General features: G+C 48.4%; 1 protein-coding gene and 2 non-coding genes across 3 annotated transcripts; all 3 read left to right on the plus strand.

The window, feature by feature from the left end:
- The first annotated feature begins 6,520 nt into the window (after window positions 1–6,520).
- Window positions 6,521–17,493, plus strand: DKC1 (dyskerin pseudouridine synthase 1). Its single transcript, XM_032618853.1, has 15 exons — window positions 6,521–6,617; window positions 7,267–7,334; window positions 7,782–7,868; window positions 9,072–9,163; window positions 9,367–9,551; window positions 10,151–10,215; window positions 10,500–10,626; window positions 10,855–10,985; window positions 11,401–11,544; window positions 13,300–13,420; window positions 14,234–14,352; window positions 14,983–15,086; window positions 15,448–15,511; window positions 16,224–16,352; window positions 16,720–17,493. Exons 1-15 carry the CDS (start codon window positions 6,602–6,604, stop codon window positions 16,783–16,785), a joined length of 1,518 nt encoding a protein of 505 aa, XP_032474744.1. The 5' UTR covers window positions 6,521–6,601; the 3' UTR covers window positions 16,786–17,493.
- On the plus strand, window positions 11,085–11,221 carry LOC116748182. Its single transcript, XR_004348194.1, has one exon. It is a non-coding gene; the product is annotated as a small nucleolar RNA SNORA36 family (small nucleolar RNA).
- On the plus strand, window positions 15,285–15,413 carry LOC116748184. Its single transcript, XR_004348196.1, has one exon. It is a non-coding gene; the product is annotated as a small nucleolar RNA SNORA56 (small nucleolar RNA).
- Window positions 17,494–19,170: the final 1,677 nt, after the last annotated feature.

Consider the following 19,170-nt stretch of genomic DNA (forward strand, 5'->3'; position numbering starts at 1 on the left):
ACCCTCCAAAGTCGCACAAGTAGGAACTCAGCTGAGAGGCAGCCAGGCCTGTCTGTGCTGCCCTTCGAGGCACACTCTGCCCTTTATGAACACACTTCATAAACAGAAAAGCACGGATACCAAATTTCGGGGCCGCATCCACAATGCTAATCCGAGTGATTAGTGTGGCGTCCCCTGGCCAGCTCCCTGACCTGTAGTGCTCTTTTCCCTCAGCGTGACACCTCTCCCTTAGAAGTGACACTTGGAAGAAACAAATGCCACATCATTTCTTTGACTTACAAAAAGACTTCTCAGCCTCCTACCATACATCTGAAATTTCCACAGTGATGACTCTTGTATGGTAGGGTTCATGTGTTGTTCTGTAATCAGTCAGGGTTCAGTGGAGGGAACAGAGTTTGCTCTAGCTGTTTCAAGCAGAAAGGGATTTAATTTAGGGAAGAAGGTGCTTATAAAATCAATGGAGTGCTGGAGCATTGGGAGCCTGTGGGCGCTGAAAGCAACAACAACTCACTCTTGGCAAAATAATACTGCTATCCTATCCCTCCTACAAAACTAAAAAGCACTCCCTAAAACAGGACACCAAAAGGCCCATCCGTCACTGTAGCCATCTCTAGTTCAGACACCACCTCACTTCAATATCCTAAAACCTAAAGAAAAACATAAAGCTAACCTCTATCAGCCTTTATTTGGCATACATAAAATCTGGAGAGAAGGAATATGGGAAAAGTTTATATGTTCACCACACACACACACACACACACACAGACAGAGACGTGCACACCCAGCTACTACAGTTCTCCTTTCTATAACTGATCTTGAGATCATAATTTCATTGGTCTTTATAACTTCCTTCTTCACTACAGTCCCTGTCCTCCTTTTGCTCTCCAGCCTCAGCTGGTCAGAATTCTTTACCTGGTAAGTCAACCAAATCTTTATTCCCACTGAGCCTGAATCCTTAGTGGTCCTGCCTGGATGTGACAGTAGTAGGAGATGCCCCAGAGGATCCCTTGGATTTAAGACATAGTCCTTCCCAATCCCATGCTATAACAGTGACCCTGTTTCAACTTGGCAATCAATGTCAACCATCCAAGCCTGCTCAGGAGACCTGTGGTTCAGTGGCATAAAGAACCCTAAATGGCAATATGATGGAACCAGCGTTTGGGTCCTGGTTGAAGCATTCCTACCTTGGAAACCAACAGAGCTCTAAGCTGCTCCATGCTGGGAGTAGATGAGTAGGTGTGATGGTGAGAGGAGTCCTTCCCACTTCTTGATTGTGGGCCCGTGGATTCTGGCTAAGGAGAAACAGCACCACATAGTGGCCACCAGCTCACCTCCCCCTTTCAGTGTCTTTTCACCCACCTAGCGTAGGAAGTGAGCCTTCACTAGACTGGCCAGCACAGATCCTTTCAGGCCAGGGGTTTCAGAGCAATCTCTCAGTGTCAGCACGTAGCACACGTCTTGTGTCTTATAGTGATTGCCTTGGTCGGAAGCACTGTTGTGTGAAATATTGTGAAACTGAATGCAGGACAGTAAGTCTACGGGTGGCCATGCTAGCAGAAAGGTGGCCCATGACAAGTACCTATTCAAGTGATGACAAATTGTGGCCCCTTCCCCACAGATGTGGTCTGATTTCATCAATCGCCACAAGGTGGTGGGCTCGTCCCCCAGGGAAGGCTACCTTATTGGGAACTCGGTGTGGGTCTCTGCTGTGGACAGGCAGAGTACTTAGCAGCAGCAGTGACAGTGGCCATGACCACATCAACTGATGGCAGTTCCTGGGAGGGGAGCCTCACCCCTGCTGATTCCTTTAACCTCTGTAAACAATCTCCCCATTAGATTCTCCTCAGTTCAACCCATAGAGCCTCTCATTTGCTTCCTTCAGAGACCCTGACCAACAGACCTATGAGGTTACACGTGGGAGTCAAGGGAAAGCGTGTCACCCACAGCAGGGGCCACAGAGGTTGATCAAAAGGAAAATACGATAGCAGTAGGGGGCATGATTTCCTTCAAAACTCCAGGAATCCACAGTCTGTTTCTCCTTTTAGGACTTGCCAAAGCTCCATGTAACGTTGCAGTGCATCGAGTGGCTGGTACCTGCTGCAGAGACTTTCCTTGCCTGGGGTTCCACTAAAAACACGTCACCTTACAGATTACTTGCTGAAGCACTGGTGGCACAATTTCATGTCGTATATGTTGCCTACAGAATCTGAAGAGCCCCAGCAAATGCGGTGCCCCTTTCTGAGTGGTAGGTGGTACGCAGTGCAGCAACTTACTGAATATCCAGTATGGTCCAGACCATCTCAAAACATCACTGAGGGTCAGTCTCTTGAGTTTTCATGGGCTTTATCTCCCACACTCTGGCATACAGGTGTCCTAATGAAGCATCTCTGCTACCTCTTGTCCACCAGGTGCAGTAAGCGTGATGTCTTCAGTGTAATGGCCCAGCATGATGTTCACCGTGATTGTTGAAACAATCAAGTTCCATTCATCCGAGATGATGACAGAGAGTCACAGGATGGCTTGTTTGCACTCCAGCCTGGGGAGACTAGATAATTTGAATAGCAAGTGGTTTTTTAGAACCTGGATTCCCTTTGTGGCTTACCCATTTCTCATTTATTTAAATTAGGTTTAGGAAAAACAAATACTGTACGCTAACACATATATATGGAATCTAAAAAAAAGGGGCTCTGAAGAACCTAGGGGCAGGACAGGAATAAAGATACAGACATAGAGAATGGACTTGAGGACAAGCGGAGGGGGAAGGGTAAGCTGGGACAAAGTGAGAGAGTGGCATGCACATATATACACTACCAAACGTAAAACAGATACCTAGTGGGAAGCAGCCGCATAGCACAGGGAGATCAGCTCGGTGCTTTGTGACCGCCTGGAGCGGTGGGATAGGGAGGGTGGGAGGGAGGGAGACGCAAGAGGGAAGAGATATGGGGACATATGTATATGTATAACTGATTCACTTTGTTATAAAGCAGAAACTAACACACCATTGTAAAGCAATTATACTCCAATAAAGATGTTAAAAAAATAAAATAGGTTTAGTTTGAAATAGATAACCAACAAGGATCTACTGTATAGCACAGGGAACTATATTCAATATCTTGTATTAACCTATAATGGAAAAGAATCTGAAAAAGAATATATATATATATATATATATAACTGAATCACTGTGCTGTACATCTGAAACTAACACGATATTGTACATCAACTATACTTCAATAAAATAAATGAATAAATAACATTTTTTTAAAAAACAAAAAAGAGCAAGGCTCCCCAACCAAAAAAAAAAAAAAAAGGTTTAGTTTGGTAGTTCTTTAAGTACTGTAAATCTTGTAACTAGGAGGACTTATGAAAATAAATGTCCACTATTAAGGAAGAGTTTCTATTTTAATTGTGTTATGTGGGGCAAAGTGGCCATGCATCTAACTTATTCTCTGTGAAAAGAGAGAAAATTTGAAAAGAAAATTCTTCTCCAATTTCTGGATGAGGGACAAACATGAGGAGATAGCTATACGTGTGTGTGAAAGGCCAATAATGTAAAATCCTCAAGTAAAACCTGCAAACAAAAAGAATTATACACCACGACCAGGTGGGGTTTATCCCAGAGACGCAAGGCTCATTCAGTATATGAAAATCAGTGATATCCACCATATTGACGAGCAAAAGAGGAAAAGTCACATGATTATATCAATTGATGCAGAACAAGCCCAATATCAATTCATGACAAAAACTCTCACAAAACTAGGAATGGGGGAATTTCCTCAACTTGTTAAAGAACATCTATGGAAGACATATGACTAACATCATATGACTAACTTCATACTTAAATGGTGAAAAACTGGGCACTTTCCCCTAATGGTTGGGAACAAGGCAAGGCTATGTGCTCTCACTACTCTTATTTAACGTAGTGTTGGAAGTTCTAGCCAGTGCAATAAGGAAAAAAAAGAAAAAGAAAGAAAGAAACGAAAGGCACACAGACTGGGAAGAAGAATTAAAAGTGTCTTCATTTGCAGATGATATAATTGTCTTCATAGAAAATCCAAAGGAATCTACATGAAAAATTCCCATAACTAATAAGTGAGCTTTACAGGGTTGCAGGATACAAGATCAACACATAAATCTCTGTACACAATTTCAAGGCTCATTATATAACTACAGTGATCAAGATTGTGTGATATTGGTAGAGGAATAAACACATAGATAAATGGAACGGAGTAGAGAACCCAGAAATAGACCCACATACATTTACCCAACTGTTTTTTGACCAAGGTATAAAAGCATCCACATGGGGTATGCCACTCCCAGAAAGGAGCATCGTACTTTCTTCGTGACAGTGGGTTCGAGGTACAGCAACTTGTTTTTCTCTTTGGAGGGACAATGCCAATATGCTTCAGTCCACTGGTGCCCAGAAACTTCATGAACGTTTTGGGCCCCTGAGTTTTTATGGGGCTTATCTTTCATTCTGTGGTGAAATATTTGCTACTGCCCGTGCACTAGGTCCAGTCAGCGTGACGTCATTAACGTGGCAGACCAGTATGATGGTTTGGGGGACAATGAGATGATCACGTCAATGCCCAGGGACTTCATTATGGTAATGTACCCGATAATTGAAGGGACAGTGACCGGGGCTTTCTTTTGACCCTCTTTCCATAATTGTGCTCAGTCCTTCAGGAAGCCTCTGTGGGAATTCATCCAGCTGCCAATTATGCGATCAGGAACTGGGGAAAGAGCCACAGGGGGTCCACAGGGAGAAAGACGCAGACTAAAGACTCCATTTCTGACCAGTGGACCACAGTGGAAAGTCGGAGGAAGGTTTAAAGTACACAGTTGTGTTATGTGTACCTGGCCTCACCTTCGCTTGAGGGCTGAGTCTGTGAATTGATGGGGTCCGGGAATTAGATGAGGGGCCATGATTTTCCATCGTGGTGATTCAAGGCAGGCTGCCGTTCACCAGATCTAGAGTTTTTGTTGGTGGTGGTCTACTACAGGTGGCCTTTTAACAGGATTCCATGATTCATCACCCTGAAGATCCTTGGGGATAAAACATTCTTGCCATCTTTACATGGTCTTATCCTCTTCTGTGTCCTTCTTCTCTTCTAAGGATACTTGTTGTTGGATTTGGGGCCCACCTGAGTCATCCAGGATGACCTCATCTGTAGATCCTTAACTTCAGTACCTCTACAAAGACCCTTTTTTCAAGTAAGTTCGTTTTCATAGAGTCCAGGGGTTAGGTCCGAAGTGGGGGGCCAGTCTTCATCCCACTATAGATGTGAAGCCATTGAAGGGCTTTGAGCAGAGGAGGGACATGGCCTGACTCACAATTTAATGGCTCTTTCCAGGGGCTGTGTTGAGAAGACAATATAGTTGGAAAAAACAGAAAGAGGGGGGAAGTGCAGGAGGCAAGTGGAAAAATGTAGGAGAGCCATGGTGATGACATGGACTCCAGTGACAGTATTGAGGGTGGTGAAAAACTACCAGATTCTGGATCTTTTGAAAGCAAAGCCGAGAGGATTTGCTAACAGATCAGATGAGGAGTATTGGAGAACCATTAGTGAGTACCTGAAATTTAGCCAAATATATACCAACGGAGCATTATAAAATTATGGGATGGGGAGTGTAATTAACTGCTCGTGGATTGGTTGATATTGAGGACTTTGGCTATGTATAAAAAATCAAGTTAGAGCATTAATATTATTACTACAGGAGGGAAGAGGGCTTGAACCTGGAGCAGCTACTTGCTTGGCCATTCAGTACCACAGCCACGAACCCGCTTTGACTGTCCAGCAGTTCACATGGAGCCCTGTCGTGGAGCTGAAATCTAGCTGTGCTGTAACCGTAAAGCGTACACCAGAAAGACTTGGTACAGAAAAAAACCACAAAAAGAGCGTAAAATGTGCCATTCACAATGCTGTGTATTGCTTATATGTTGAAATTATAATATTGTGGATCGCTGCGTTAAATAAAGTTTGTTATTAAAATCGATTTAACTTTTAACGTTGTACTTTCTTTTCCAAATGGCTGCTGGAGAATTTAAAAGTCCACAAGTGGCTCGCACTCTTGTTTCTATCGCCAGTGCCACTTTAGCTGGATGGGAATTACAAGCGGCAAAGGACGCTATGCGCCTCAACGTCTTCATTTTGCCATCGGGACTGATCCGACAGCCACCTTCAAGGGTCGGTGAGGAAGCAAGGTGCGCTCAGGCGGGTGCCCGTGTGCTCCTGTCCGGGTAAAACCTCAACGAAGGACAGTGAACCGCTGCCGGGCCGTGCCCACAGACTACGAGGCGCCCCGGCGAGCTGCGCAGGCGCTCCTAGACCTGGCCGCCGAAGGCGGGGAGAGGCCCAAGGCGCACGCGCGGACGCGCCAGCGTCCCGGCCGCGTCCACCAATGAGAGTGTGCAGCCGTCCCGCGCGCGCTTGGGGCTCTGCCCCGCGAGCCCGGCCCCGCCTCGCCCCGCCCCGCTGCACGACACGTACGGGGCGGTGCACAGGTGGGCGGGCCCTAGTGGCGCGGCCTGACGGCGGCGGGAGTCCGCGGTAGCTTCCTCGGCGCTAGCCCACGCGGCTCGCACGCTCAGCGGGGCAACATGGCGGACGCGGAAGGTACGGGTGGTTCTCTCGCGGGTGGCCCGGCGGGTTGCCGCGGGCCGGGGCCAGATCCTTCGGCTAGGGGAGCCGGGGGTGGGGGGACAACTTCGAGGCCCGAGCTTTCCGCTAGCTCCAGTTGCCGGGCCTCCTGCCGACCTTGTCGCTTGGCCTTGGCTCCACGGGTGAGGGCGAGAGAGCGAGAGGCCCCCGCGGTGACGTGACGCCACCAGCCCGGGCCTCCCACCGACGGTACAGTCCCCTTAGGGCCCGGGCCGCCGCCGCCAGCTCGGACGCCACGGTCAGCGCCGCGCGATGATGGGAAGCAAAGGGGCCGAGGGGCTCGGGCGTGCGCGGAGCGCTAAGTCGAAAAAAAGTTCTAGGGGCCACCAGCCCTCGGGGACGGTCGCTTACGGAACTTACGGGCCCGCGGCCAGAGCGCCGTGGGCGTTTCAGCCCCGCGCGGCCACGTGGTGAGCCGGGATGGAGGGCGACACGTGCGGCTGCTGTCTGGAGCCCGCCGTGCAGCCCGCGCACTCGGCCCGACACCGGCGGCTTCCCCTGTGATCCTAGACAAGCATCCGTTTTCTACCTACCCTTGTTTTAAACTTCATTGTCTTTATTTTCGGGGAAAACTCCTAATTCTTGTGTGTGTGTGTTTTTTAAGTACTTATTTTACCGAAGAAGCATAAGAAGAAAAAGGAGCGGAAATCCTTACCAGAAGAAGATGTAGCAGTGAGTACGAATATGTTGTACTTTGCTTTGACTGAAAAGAAAGGTTTCTTAGCTGACAGATTACAGAAAAGAACTGTTTTTAAAGGCTTTGGAGGAATGGGCTGTAATTGAGTGGTCGTTGTGTAGAAAGTACACAACGCCCGCCAACCTGGGTCTTTGCTGTCAGGCACACCCTGCTAAATGTTGCTGGCCACACCAAGTGCTCTCCCTGAAATTCTCTTATCAGACTCACTACCCCCCTTTCTCTTAAAATTGCTGTGCCCGTCTTGGTGGCACTTCACTTACGCTTCTCAGTTCTTTGTTCATTTCTTTTTCCTTTGGAGGTCCCAGGGAAAAGGCATAGACTACCTTGTTTTTTATTTCAAAGGTATAGACTTCTGTGGTAGTAGTGGAATTGTTCAAAGTCAGATGGCAAGTCTAACAGGCTGTGTTTCTGTCCTGTGGAAGGAAATACAACACGCTGAAGAATTTCTCATCAAACCTGAATCCAGAGTGGCTCAGTTGGACACATCTCAGTGGCCCCTGTTGCTAAAGGTATGTGTTTCGCATCAGGTCAACGCTTGGCTTTTACATTGTTTTTGAGTATTAAACAGTTGATTGAGAGTGCATCCTGGACTTAGGAAATGCTAGATGAGGCCGTCTAAAACACTGTTCCTCAAGGTGTCTGAGATGAAGGACCCAGGGTTTGTTTGGGTTTTTTTCCCCTTCATTTCCAATGTACCCAACACTTGTAGAATACAGGTAAATTTTACAACAGTGTCACACTGCTATCACATTTTATAAACAATTCTCAGTTTCTGTACTTAGCCTCACCTTACAGACCTGTCCTGGTTTGTGGAGTAGAACATGCTTGAGAGCATACGACCAGTGCCTGGCATGTTAACTTGCTCCCTAGAAGTTACTGGCTATCGTGTTGGGTTTTAACTAGGGTACTTCGGTGATGAGTTAAATTACAAGTTTCACAAATGACATAATGGGCGCCAGCTACGAGATTAGGACGTAAATTTATTGAAAGACTCCTTGACAGACTGTTTGAATAAATCACTAAATATGAGGTAAAAGAGAGATTTGCATATAGAATTCAATACAGTTGAGTTTCTGCTTGGCCAGATGTGTCTGCCATTTAGACAGCATCTGGTTCTCTATTTTTACCTGCTGGTAAACCAGGTTGGCAATGTCCCTACTGTCATGGAACTTAAAATCCAGGGGTGGGAGATAACAGTTAAAAAAATCATTGCTGCTTGTGGAAAGTACCAAGATGAAGCTAAGGGGCTTCCATTGATGGGAGCCCTTTCAGGCTGGTGGTGGAGCCCTGGAAAGGAGAGTGAGAAGGAGCAGACATGAGGAAAGTGGGGTAGGAGTGCCTGGGGCCATTGCAGGCCAGTCAGGTGTGCGGAGCCGTGTTGCCAGTCCCCCTCCATTTGGTCCCAGAGAAAATCAAAGCTAGTCCATATTTTACTCATAAGCCTGCACAGTGAAGCCCAGTTTGTTCTGTAGTACCCCAAGAGGTCTTTCTGGAGGAGGGATCAAATTTGTCGTATTCTTACTCATATAGGTAATTTTTCCAGCATGTGGGGAGGCTTAGCAGTCTGTCACAGCACGTAATGGAAATATAGAAGTAAGATCTAAAACAAGAACCTGAAGCGTCACCATATCATGGTTCATGGTGGTCCTGACTCTTGTTTCCCACATGTTAATGATTTATTGTTTGTTTTGTGTTGTATCGTTGCTTTCTAGAATTTTGATAAGCTAAATGTAAGGACAACACATTATACACCTCTTCCTTGTGGTTCAAATCCTCTGAAGAGGGAGATTGGGGATTATATCAGGTAAGTGTGTTGGAAACAGCACTGTCCAGACTTCCGTTCTTTTCAAAATGACCCTTTCACATCAGTTATTCACGGAGGTAGCGGTGGCATTGCCCTAAATATGATATCCTGTACCCATGGTAAACTCTTCTTTTTTACTCTTCAGATTTAGTTTTCATTAGAGGACCAGAGCCGATGACACAGTAATTTCTTTCCCATTCTAGGACAGGTTTCATTAATCTTGACAAGCCTTCCAACCCCTCTTCCCATGAGGTGGTAGCCTGGATTCGGCGAATACTCCGGGTAGAGAAGACAGGACACAGTGGTACCCTGGATCCCAAGGTGACTGGTTGTTTAATAGTGTGCATTGAACGAGCCACTCGCTTGGTGAAATCCCAGCAGAGCGCAGGTATGTGGGAGAGGGAGGGAAGACGGGGCTACTTTGAGATTGGAAGGCTTTCTGTGTTTCCTTTCCTTTCTACATTTTGGCTCTCAGAAATGATTTCTTCATTAGTAAAATCATAAAACAAAAACAGAAAACAGAAGGAAGGGATGTTCTTGGTGTGTATGTGCCTTCTGTCCTCAGCCAGACCCTGGTGGCGCTGCCTTGTTTGGAGTTCTAGGTGCTTTTTATGCACGCGTTGAGCCCAGCTCCAGGCCTGTCACTCCACACTCCTCTAACCGCCCTGCTGCTTCTGCCTAGAGTGCCTCTCCTTCATTGGCATTGGGGAGAATTCTACTTGACCTTCTAAGGTGGTCTCCAGTCAGGCTCTCCACGGGTGCTCCGGCTGTCCCTGTCAGCATGTTGAAAGTTGAGCTCTCGATGAGATAGCGTCTTCATTCCTTTCCCACATCTGCACCATGAAATCTGTCTTAATGCAAATTTTATAGAAACAGGAGTTCAAATTGCCTGCTTTTTCTGGCTGTACAAAATGGGAGTGATATAAGCATATAGAAAACACAGAAAACTCAGTGGCCACACCTGACTACTCTTTTGTCATTTTACAGGCAAAGAGTATGTGGGAATTGTCCGGCTGCACAATGCTATCGAAGGGGGGACTCAGCTTTCTAGGGTAAGTCTGTAATTGTAGGGAAGGCACCTGTTAGCAACTGGGGACTCTGAGGCCCTTGCCCTTGTCAGTGGGCTGCCGTGGCCAACCTGCTCATGTCCTTTCTGAGGAGAGGCTTCTGCTCAGCACTGAGCCATCCCTATGTAGTTGAAGAAAGAGTCAAAAATTGAAAGGCCCTTTTAGATCCTAAATGACTGAAAGAGACCTTTTGTGTTTCAGGTGTGCCCTTAAACTCCCCAAATCTGCCCTTTGACCTTATTTGAGTTTGGGTTTGTGCTTATTCTCAGGCCCTAGAGACCTTGACAGGTGCCTTGTTCCAGCGACCCCCGCTCATCGCTGCAGTAAAGAGGCAGCTCCGAGTGCGGACCATCTACGAGAGCAAGATGATCGAGTATGATCCTGAAAGGAGATTAGGTGGGTCCGTAGGCCTGTGAGCCACTGGGCCGACGTAGAGCACACGTGCATAGGAATGAATTCTTGAGAATTAGTCTCTTAAAAGTAGATGCCTTTAGTATGTGGTGTAGTCGTGGCCTGTGTCTGTTGTCTCTAGTTTTGCTGGTGCAGATAGAGAATAACTCTGGGTTTCTCAACCAGTGATGTGTTTACTTGGGAAAATATGTACTACTTTTGCATGTGTCTTAGGAATCTTCTGGGTGAGTTGTGAGGCCGGCACTTACATTCGGACGCTGTGTGTACACCTTGGTTTGTTATTGGGAGTTGGTGGTCAGATGCAGGAACTCCGGCGGGTTCGTTCCGGAGTCATGAGTGAAAAGGTACGTCATCGCGGGGCTAAGAGTTTTAGAGCCGGCTGGTACTTGGGTCCTCCAGCCCTTGGTGGAACTCTACCTGCTTCACATCCAAGAAAAGGCAGTTTCCAAAGTGTTGAGTTCAGTTCAGGGCAGCTTCCCTGTTCTGTTAATTAAACTTTGGGACATTGAAACACAGGCTGGCGGGGGGAATGACTGGATGGATAGCATTACTCTATTCATTTACCTCCTAGCCTACAGATATGCCTGCTTAGGTTTAATAGACCAACAGGTAAAGAGTTGACTCCGAAGAGACCGAAGACTAATGAGCTTGGACTAGCAGACGGGACTAAATTCGTTCCGTGTTTGGAAGTGTGAGGTCCATTCGCCTGTGGGGGATACAATGGCACTCGAGTAATTTTCGTATGTGGCTGCTTTCCAGGACCACATGGTGACGATGCACGATGTGCTGGATGCCCAGTGGCTGTATGACAACCACAAAGATGAGAGTTACCTGCGGCGAGTTGTTTACCCTTTGGAAAAGCTGTTGACATCTCATAAACGGCTGGTCATGAAAGACAGTGCGGTAAGTTCTGTTTGGACCAAATGTGACCTCGAGAGGTGAGATATGGTCCGTGTCCTGAACACTTCATTCTATTTAAAGAGATGAAATTGGGCTTTGTGAACTTGTAGCTATTATCTTCCCTTGGTTTATTTTCTGGTTTCGTAGATTGGACACTGGATTCATTTATTTGTTTTTTTGTTCTCATAAACGGCTGGTCATGAAGGACAGTGCGGTAAGTTCTGTTTGGACCAAATGTGACCTCGAGAGATGAGATATGGTCCGTGTCCTGAACACTTCATTCTATTTAAAGAGATGAAATTGGGCTTTGTGAACTTGTAGCTATTATCTTCCCTTGGTTTATTTTCTGGTTTCGTAGATTGGACACTGGATTCATTTATTCGTTTTTTTGTTCTTGGAAGCATTTATGATTAACTTCGTATTAAATCAAAAACAAATATAAATTAAAGTAGAAGTTTAATGCTAGGGGTAATTTCATTTCGAAATAAGGCAAATACTTTAAGAGTAAGTAACTTGGTTCAAGAAATAGACTATCAGTGGCACATAAACTTTGCCCTCTTGTAAACTGGTAGTTCTGCATGTGCCTAAGACACCTTGGTTTATTGAAATTATTGCTAGAGAAGGTTGTTTTGATGGGGATAAAAGGTTGAGACTAGCGAGTTTCAGAGATACGGTAAGTTAGTTCTCCATTAAAGGCGTTGTTTTGTTTAAATAAATCCTAGTTTGAGGTCATAAAACCTAAACGTCACAGAGATTATCAAGCTTTTTTTCTTAGTATACTTACTAAATAACCTTAGAGTAATCTTAATGATGAAAGGAAATCTGCAGTTATTTGTGTTGCTTTGGGTTTCCTCTTTAGTAGTTATTTAAGGTTGAGTAGCCCAGAACTGTAAATAGCCTTATTTTTCATGGTATTATGGTCAGAGAACACGGCCTTCTATAAGTTAAGATGCTTTGTGGCCTAGTGCGCGTAATCAATCATTGTTAAACAAGTAGCAATAAAAATTTTTTCTAACTTTTAAAGACATAAATTTTTGTATATATTTAATAACTTGAGCTTGCTCGTTCATATTTAGATCTTAAATTATATAGATGTTTGATGACTGTATAGATGTTATAGTTTGTAGTAAAAGACAGAAAAACTAATGAGGCATACCAAAACATGCCCCTATAGCGACTGAAAAAACTTAATCACGTAAAACAGAACAACATAAATGTGATCCCCCTTTGCGCTGGAGTCAAACTGGTCGCTTCTGGGTGAATTTCAAGGGAGGGTGGAATATGCTGAGTGAAGACAAGGTGGCACGAGGCGGGTTGGACGCATGGAGTGCTGTCGAACTCGGGGAGAGTTGGCCTCGGCAGTCTTGCTTGTGAGTTAACTTTGGGAACCTGTTATTATCCAGATTTCCCAATAAAGCCGATACACCTCCCAGCTCTGTCAGAGGTTTTTCCCTTAATGATTAGAGGCATAGAGAAGAGCAATTAAAGAAAACTGAGGCTGGGTTTTGGTTTAGTATGAAGGCAGCTCTAAGTGCCGTGGGTAGGAGTGGCTATTTACGGCCCCCGCTAACATTTCTGAGTCGACATGCGTGAAGCGCCTGGCCCGTGCTGGGTGGTTGCCGTGAGCCTGAGTCCCTTCATAAGCTAGACCGCGGCCAGTGGCCGTGGGTGTCATTGGTCCTCCGTCACGGGTGGGGGTGGGGTGCGGGGCGGCGGCCGCCTGGGGCCGCGGCGCTCACCAGGGACACCACCCCGCAGGTGAACGCCATCTGCTATGGCGCGAAGATCATGCTCCCAGGCGTCCTCCGGTATGAGGACGGGATCGAGGTCAACCAGGAGGTGGCGGTCATCACCACCAAAGGGGAAGCTGTCTGTATGGGTAAGAGGTGAAGGCGCCCTTGGCCCTCCTGCGCCGCTGCAGCCAGGCTCACTAACGGGGTCCCCCGGGCCTGGCCCCTCGGGCTCATCTGATCGCTGTGTCACTCGGGTTCTGTCGGGGTGCTCACAGCAAAGGGCCATGTCAGACAGGCATAGGCAGCAGGGAGGTAAGTGGGGTTTCCTCTCGCCCCACTGGCTGCTGTTAGGAGCTGTGTCTCAGCAGTTGGGCTCTCCTCGGCTCTCCAGTGAAAGGAGGAAATCATCAGCGAAGTGGGGGTGAATGGCTGTGGTAGTTAAAGAGCCTTCAGTCCACTCCTTGTCTGCTTGCAGCACTACCTTGTGAAAGTTTAGCTACTGTCGGATTGTCCGTGTGTGGCCTGAGCTCCAGGCAGGACACGCGTGTCTTTGGGGGTCCTTATTGAGGTGTCCCTTCCCCTCTGGCTGCTTGCTCACAGCTGAAAAGGAATTCTGATGACATGCTTTATTTCTTGTGCAAATTCCACAGGTTAAGTAGCTGTGATTTACTTATTAAGAGGTCCCTTCTGAGGACCTAGGAAGCATTGATTTTTATGAGTGTGATTAGTGTCAGTATTTTTTGAACTCGATAAGTAATGTGATTTCACAGCCTTTCTTCCCCTAATGGTGGATTTCCTCCATATGCAACGCTCAGCAAAGGAAACCTCAAGGCAGGAGAGCTTAAGAGTTTTAAATAGGTTTTGAAATAGGTTTTTAAAAGTTGTGTAAAACAGTGGCTCATTGATTATGAAGTCTTTCCCCTTCAAATCGTTCTTTTATCTCTTTCCAACGCCTGCAGCTATTGCATTAATGACCACGGCAGTGATCTCCACCTGTGACCACGGTATCGTAGCCAAGATCAAGAGAGTGATCATGGAGAGAGACACTTACCCTCGGAAGTGGGGTTTAGGTCCAAAAGTAAGTGGGACTGGGCGTATGCCCTGCTGCCTTATTCTGTTTTGCCTTGTTGAATCCTCACTCGGGCAGCCCCCACTGTGTGTCCACTGCCACGTCCTTGCCTCGTGCTGGGCTCTGGGGAGTCAGTGGTAAGTAGAAACGGGCCTGTCTCAGACCTTAGAGATTTCAGTCTAAGGGGGACAGTAGATAGGCAATGCTCAAATTGCACAGTGGCGTGGTGAGGGCCTTATGAAGGGGTGTGGAGAGGTGCCTAACACGTCAATCAACAGTCCACGATGAAGGCTTTGGCCTGGTCGGGGAGTCGGGGTGAGGGGTCTTGAGCCACGCCAATGTGAGGTACGTAGTGTTAGATGTTGAGGTGAAGGGGGGAGGGAAGAGTCCAGGGCCGCTGGAATAGCATGTGCAAAGGCCCTGTGGTCAAAATGACACTGCAGAGGCTCCCACTGGTACAAAAAGGTTTGCAACCTTTGATAAGTCCCATGTTTGCGCCTATTAGAGGGAGGGTGAGTTTGGAGCACTCTGCTGAGAACACCCAAGGGGGGCACCTTATTTGCTGTGTGTGTGTGTGGTCGTGGTACATGCTTTATGTGTTGACACTGTTCTAACGTTGAGACCCTGACGGTCCACCAGGCAAGTCAGAAGAGGCTGATGATCAAGCAGGGCCTTTTGGACAAGCACGGCAAGCCCACGGACAACACGCCTGCCGCCTGGACACAGGAGTACGTGGACTACAGGTAAGGGCGGGATGTTTCCCAGCCGTGTGGTGGGCAGAGGGCACGCTGGCTGCAGTGCTATAGTGACCGCAGGGGAGGGGGGGAAGGCGGGGAGCCCAGACGTGGGAAAGGGGTGGATTTAGTTTGGGGGAAGCGTGTAGGACCTGAGGGGACTGGCCTTGGGGCGTGTGGAGTAGCTGCTTGGGGCGTTGGGCAGCACGACAGACAGTTAACCCTTTCTAGTCTGGCTCGTGGCACTCCAGCAGGAGTCAGTCTGCGACAGCAAGTGGTGAGTTGTTCTGTCCAGCATCAGGATGTTGATGGTGGCCTTAGGCTTGCCGGATCTGCTGGGAACGACTCTCACCTGTCGCTCCTCTTTCAGCGATTCTGCCAGGAAAGACGTCAAAGCCCCCCAGGTAGTTGCCGAAGCAGTCAAAGCCCCAAAGGTGAGTGGCGTGCTCTGAGGGCTTCGCCATGTGCCGTCCAGCCACACGTGCTGGCTCAGCGGGGTGGGCCTTCCTGCCCCCCTCGGGCTCTGCAGGCTCCAGTTCACGTTCCCTGTCGTGTCTGCTGGCAGGGGTGTGGGCTCAGCTGAGGCCGTGACCCCGGAACAGGGTTGGGTCAAGGGGCGGCACAGGCATGTTGAAGTAGAGGCCGTGACGCTCGGGACCGGACAAACCCCTCCGGACGGCACCAGCTCAGTGCTGCGACCGTCTGCGGGAAGCACGCGGTGGCTGCTCGGCTCAGGGGCTGCGGGCTGTTGGTGTTAGACTGCTGGATGGCTTGTCTGTGCCTCGGGTGGCACAGAGTGTCCTGAGAAGAGCTGCTTGTGCCCTGCTTGGGGCCTGCGCTTGCCTGTCTTCTCTGAGCACTCGTGGGAGCGCCCCTGGGGGGCATGCGGTCCTGCCTTTGGCTTCAGTGAGGACGTGGCCTTTCTGGCCCGGCCCTGTGTTGCTGCCCTGGCGCTCCTGCTGTGCCCCTGGCTTCCTGGTCTTTGAACCCTTGGTAAACAAGGCCCTGTTGGGGTCTTTGAAAACTTCCTGTTGGATCCAATCAATCAGCATCTTCTCTGCTGGCTCCTCCCCTTTTGACTTACTGAAACTTTCTCATCAGCATTTGCCCAAGATCTTAACATTTGATCAATTGTCTCCACCTTAGCGGAAGCGAGAGAGTGAAAGTGATGAAACCTCTTCAGTGGCTCCCCAGTTGGTCAAGAAGGAAAAGAAGAAGAAGAAAGACAAGAAGGCCAAAGCTGCTCTGGAGAGTGTGGACGAGCCGGGAGATGGGGTGTGTACAAACACGTCCAGGGCCCAGGGCTCTCTTTGTCCTTGAAGGGGAAGGAATTGCCCGCTGGTGCCGGCTTGGTTACTCGGGGAGCTGCCCTGTGGGAAGGACGGGGCCGGGCCCAGCTTTTTTATAGTAATGGCTCAGAGTTAGGGTTGTGTTGATGGTGGGTGGGGAGGGTGCATAGCTGGGGGATCTAAATGCAGGGGCATCCGTGGAAAACGCGGGATTTGTGTTATGTGCAAAATTTACGTATTGCAGGATATCCTTACGGATCCTGAAAAGGCTTAGTTGACTGTGTGGAACTTCCCTGATTTCCTTTGGGGAGAGTGGCAGTGCTTAACAGACGCTTGCTTTCTCTTTCCCCCAGGACAGTGACACCACCAAAAAGAAGAAGAAGAAGAAGAAAATAAAAGTGGAAATCTTTGCTGACTAGTGGACGCCACTTGAAGCACTGTGTCCAGGTGGGAGGAGGAATTAAAGCCTTATTGAGAAAACATAACCACATTTGTTCTTGAGGGAATGAACCTGAGATCCCAGAAAGGGCGGAGAGTCCGGCGCGTTGGAGCAGCTGCTGCGACCTTGCTGACGTCCCCCGGCGCGGTCGTCCCATCTTGTCCTGTTTTAAGGACACTGGTGAAGGGGGCGGGTGTCTCCCCTTCAGACCCGGCACTGCCCGGTGAGCATCTGCAGCTGTTTCCTGGGGGCCGTTTTCACATCATGGGCCTCTCCTAGTTTGCTTCCCCCTTCCCTCATCAAAGAAGTTTATAAAAATTAAGTCTGCTCAGCAAAATGGTATAGGGCAAGTAAAAAAAATATAACTGAATCATGTTATTAATTGAGGGGTAATCATTTTTCCAGTGTCCTGTGAGGACTCTAGCGTCAGTCTCCTCTGTCACCCCGTATTTCCCTTCTAGATGGAGGCCTGGCCAAGGGCTCTGTCGTTCCATCTCATGAGTTATTTCCAGTCACTTCTTCACTGCTTGTGTATATAGGCACCACTTCAGGCACCTAAATCCACCTGGCTGTTTGTGAGAGAATCCCCAAAAAACCATGTCTCCATTCTTTGGTTTAATCCTCAGTTAGTTTCATTGCTGGGAGAAGGTTGTAATTTTTACTTATTAAAGTTTACTTACAAAATTTTTAAAGTATTCCTGTTGGATTTTCTGATTGTTGATCTCAAACTAGGAGGACAGAAAATACATTTTGATTAAAAATGTTGGGCTTCCCTGGTGGCGCAGTGGTTGAGAGTCCGCCTGCCGACGCAGGGGACGCGGGTTCGTGCCCCGGTCCGGGAAGATCCCACATGCCGCGGAGCGGCTGGGCCCGTGAGCCACGGCCGCTGAGCCTGCGCGTCCGGAGCCTGTGCTCCGCAACGGGAGAGGCCATGACAGTGAGAGGCAAAAAAAAAAAAAAAAAAAGTAGGGACCTTTATGTCCTAGTTGAAATTTGATGCTTTTCCTTTATGTTTGGTTACTTTTCTTTCTCTGGTTCTGCGTCTTGTAACACTTCCCTTTGGGCCCGTCATCTGGCATGAGATCGGATACTCTGGAATCTTCATCAAGACACTGACGAGATAAGAGGGGACTCATCACAAATTAAGTGATGTCCAAACTACTTGAGAGGAGAAAGGTTCTCAGTATTACATGGTGGGTGTACAGGGCAGGAGGTGCCAGTGACTGTGTCCGTTGACAGCCCTTAAGTATCTGCAGAGACACATCTGGGCGCAAACTCGACGAAGGGAGCCACTGAAGCTTTTGCTTGGGCTGGAGGCCGGGTGAGTGACGAGAGAGGGCGCAGTGGCGGAGGATGTTTAGGAATCTGAAGGCCTTGGTGAGAGGTCTAGAGCAGTTTGTGGGGAAGTGCTGCACTGCTGCCTTGTCACGGCCTCTGCTGCCCGGGACCCTGAGCGCAAGTTGCACACCTGGGCCCTAGACGTGCCAGGATGTACGCCTCCGGGAAGTTCAGTGTGTGTCCACGGTGGGTTCCCATCTGGGGTAAGATGCTCTGGGGTGCTTGTCTCACGTGGGCGCTAGCTTCAGGAGACCCGCAGTGTGACTTTTGAGGGCACAACTGCATCTTAGTTCTTTGGGGCTAATGTGACTCTCAGCTGTGTGAACAACGGAGCAGAGTATTTTGTTCTGGACACATTAGTTTAAATCTGGGCAGCAAGTCTGGGGTGCTCTGAAAACCATGTTGAGAATAGAAGAGAAAGCTAAAAGGAGTGGTTATTAGGAGGAAAGATAGATCTGGTAGACATGTCGAAAGCAAGGCCAATGCAAGTGGAAGCAAAGGACTTCAGAGCACTCTCCCCACTGGAGCAGAAACTGGACGGTCCCCTTACACCTTTGCTCCCAAAGTGTTTTTTGTTTGTTTGTTTGTTTTGTTTTTTGCGGTACGCGGGCCTCTCACTGTTGTGGCCTCTCCCATTGTGGAGCACAGGCTCCGGACGTGCAGGCTCAGTGGCCATGGCTCACGGGCCCAGCCGCTCCGTGGCACGTGGGATCTTCCCGGACCGGGGCACGAACCCGTGTCCCCTGCATCGGCAGGCGGACTCTCAACCACTGCACCACCAGGGAGGCCCCCAAAATGTTTTCATATGTTACACACACGTATGTTTTCACATGCACGTGCCTGGCCCAGCACACAGGCACCAGCCACGTGCATGTAGGCTTTTAGCCTGACTGACCTCTAGGCTTAAGGTCCTCACAAGCCTGAGGGAGACTTGTGAACCCAGCAGAGGCGTGTGGTGTTGGTACCATCCTCCAGCAGCTGCTCCCAGAGGCTTGGGGCACAGGTCCAAACCCAGAGAGTTAAAAGG

This window comes from Phocoena sinus, chromosome X (assembly GCF_008692025.1).
Source record: "Phocoena sinus isolate mPhoSin1 chromosome X, mPhoSin1.pri, whole genome shotgun sequence".
In the NCBI taxonomy this organism is placed as follows: domain Eukaryota; kingdom Metazoa; phylum Chordata; class Mammalia; order Artiodactyla; family Phocoenidae; genus Phocoena; species Phocoena sinus.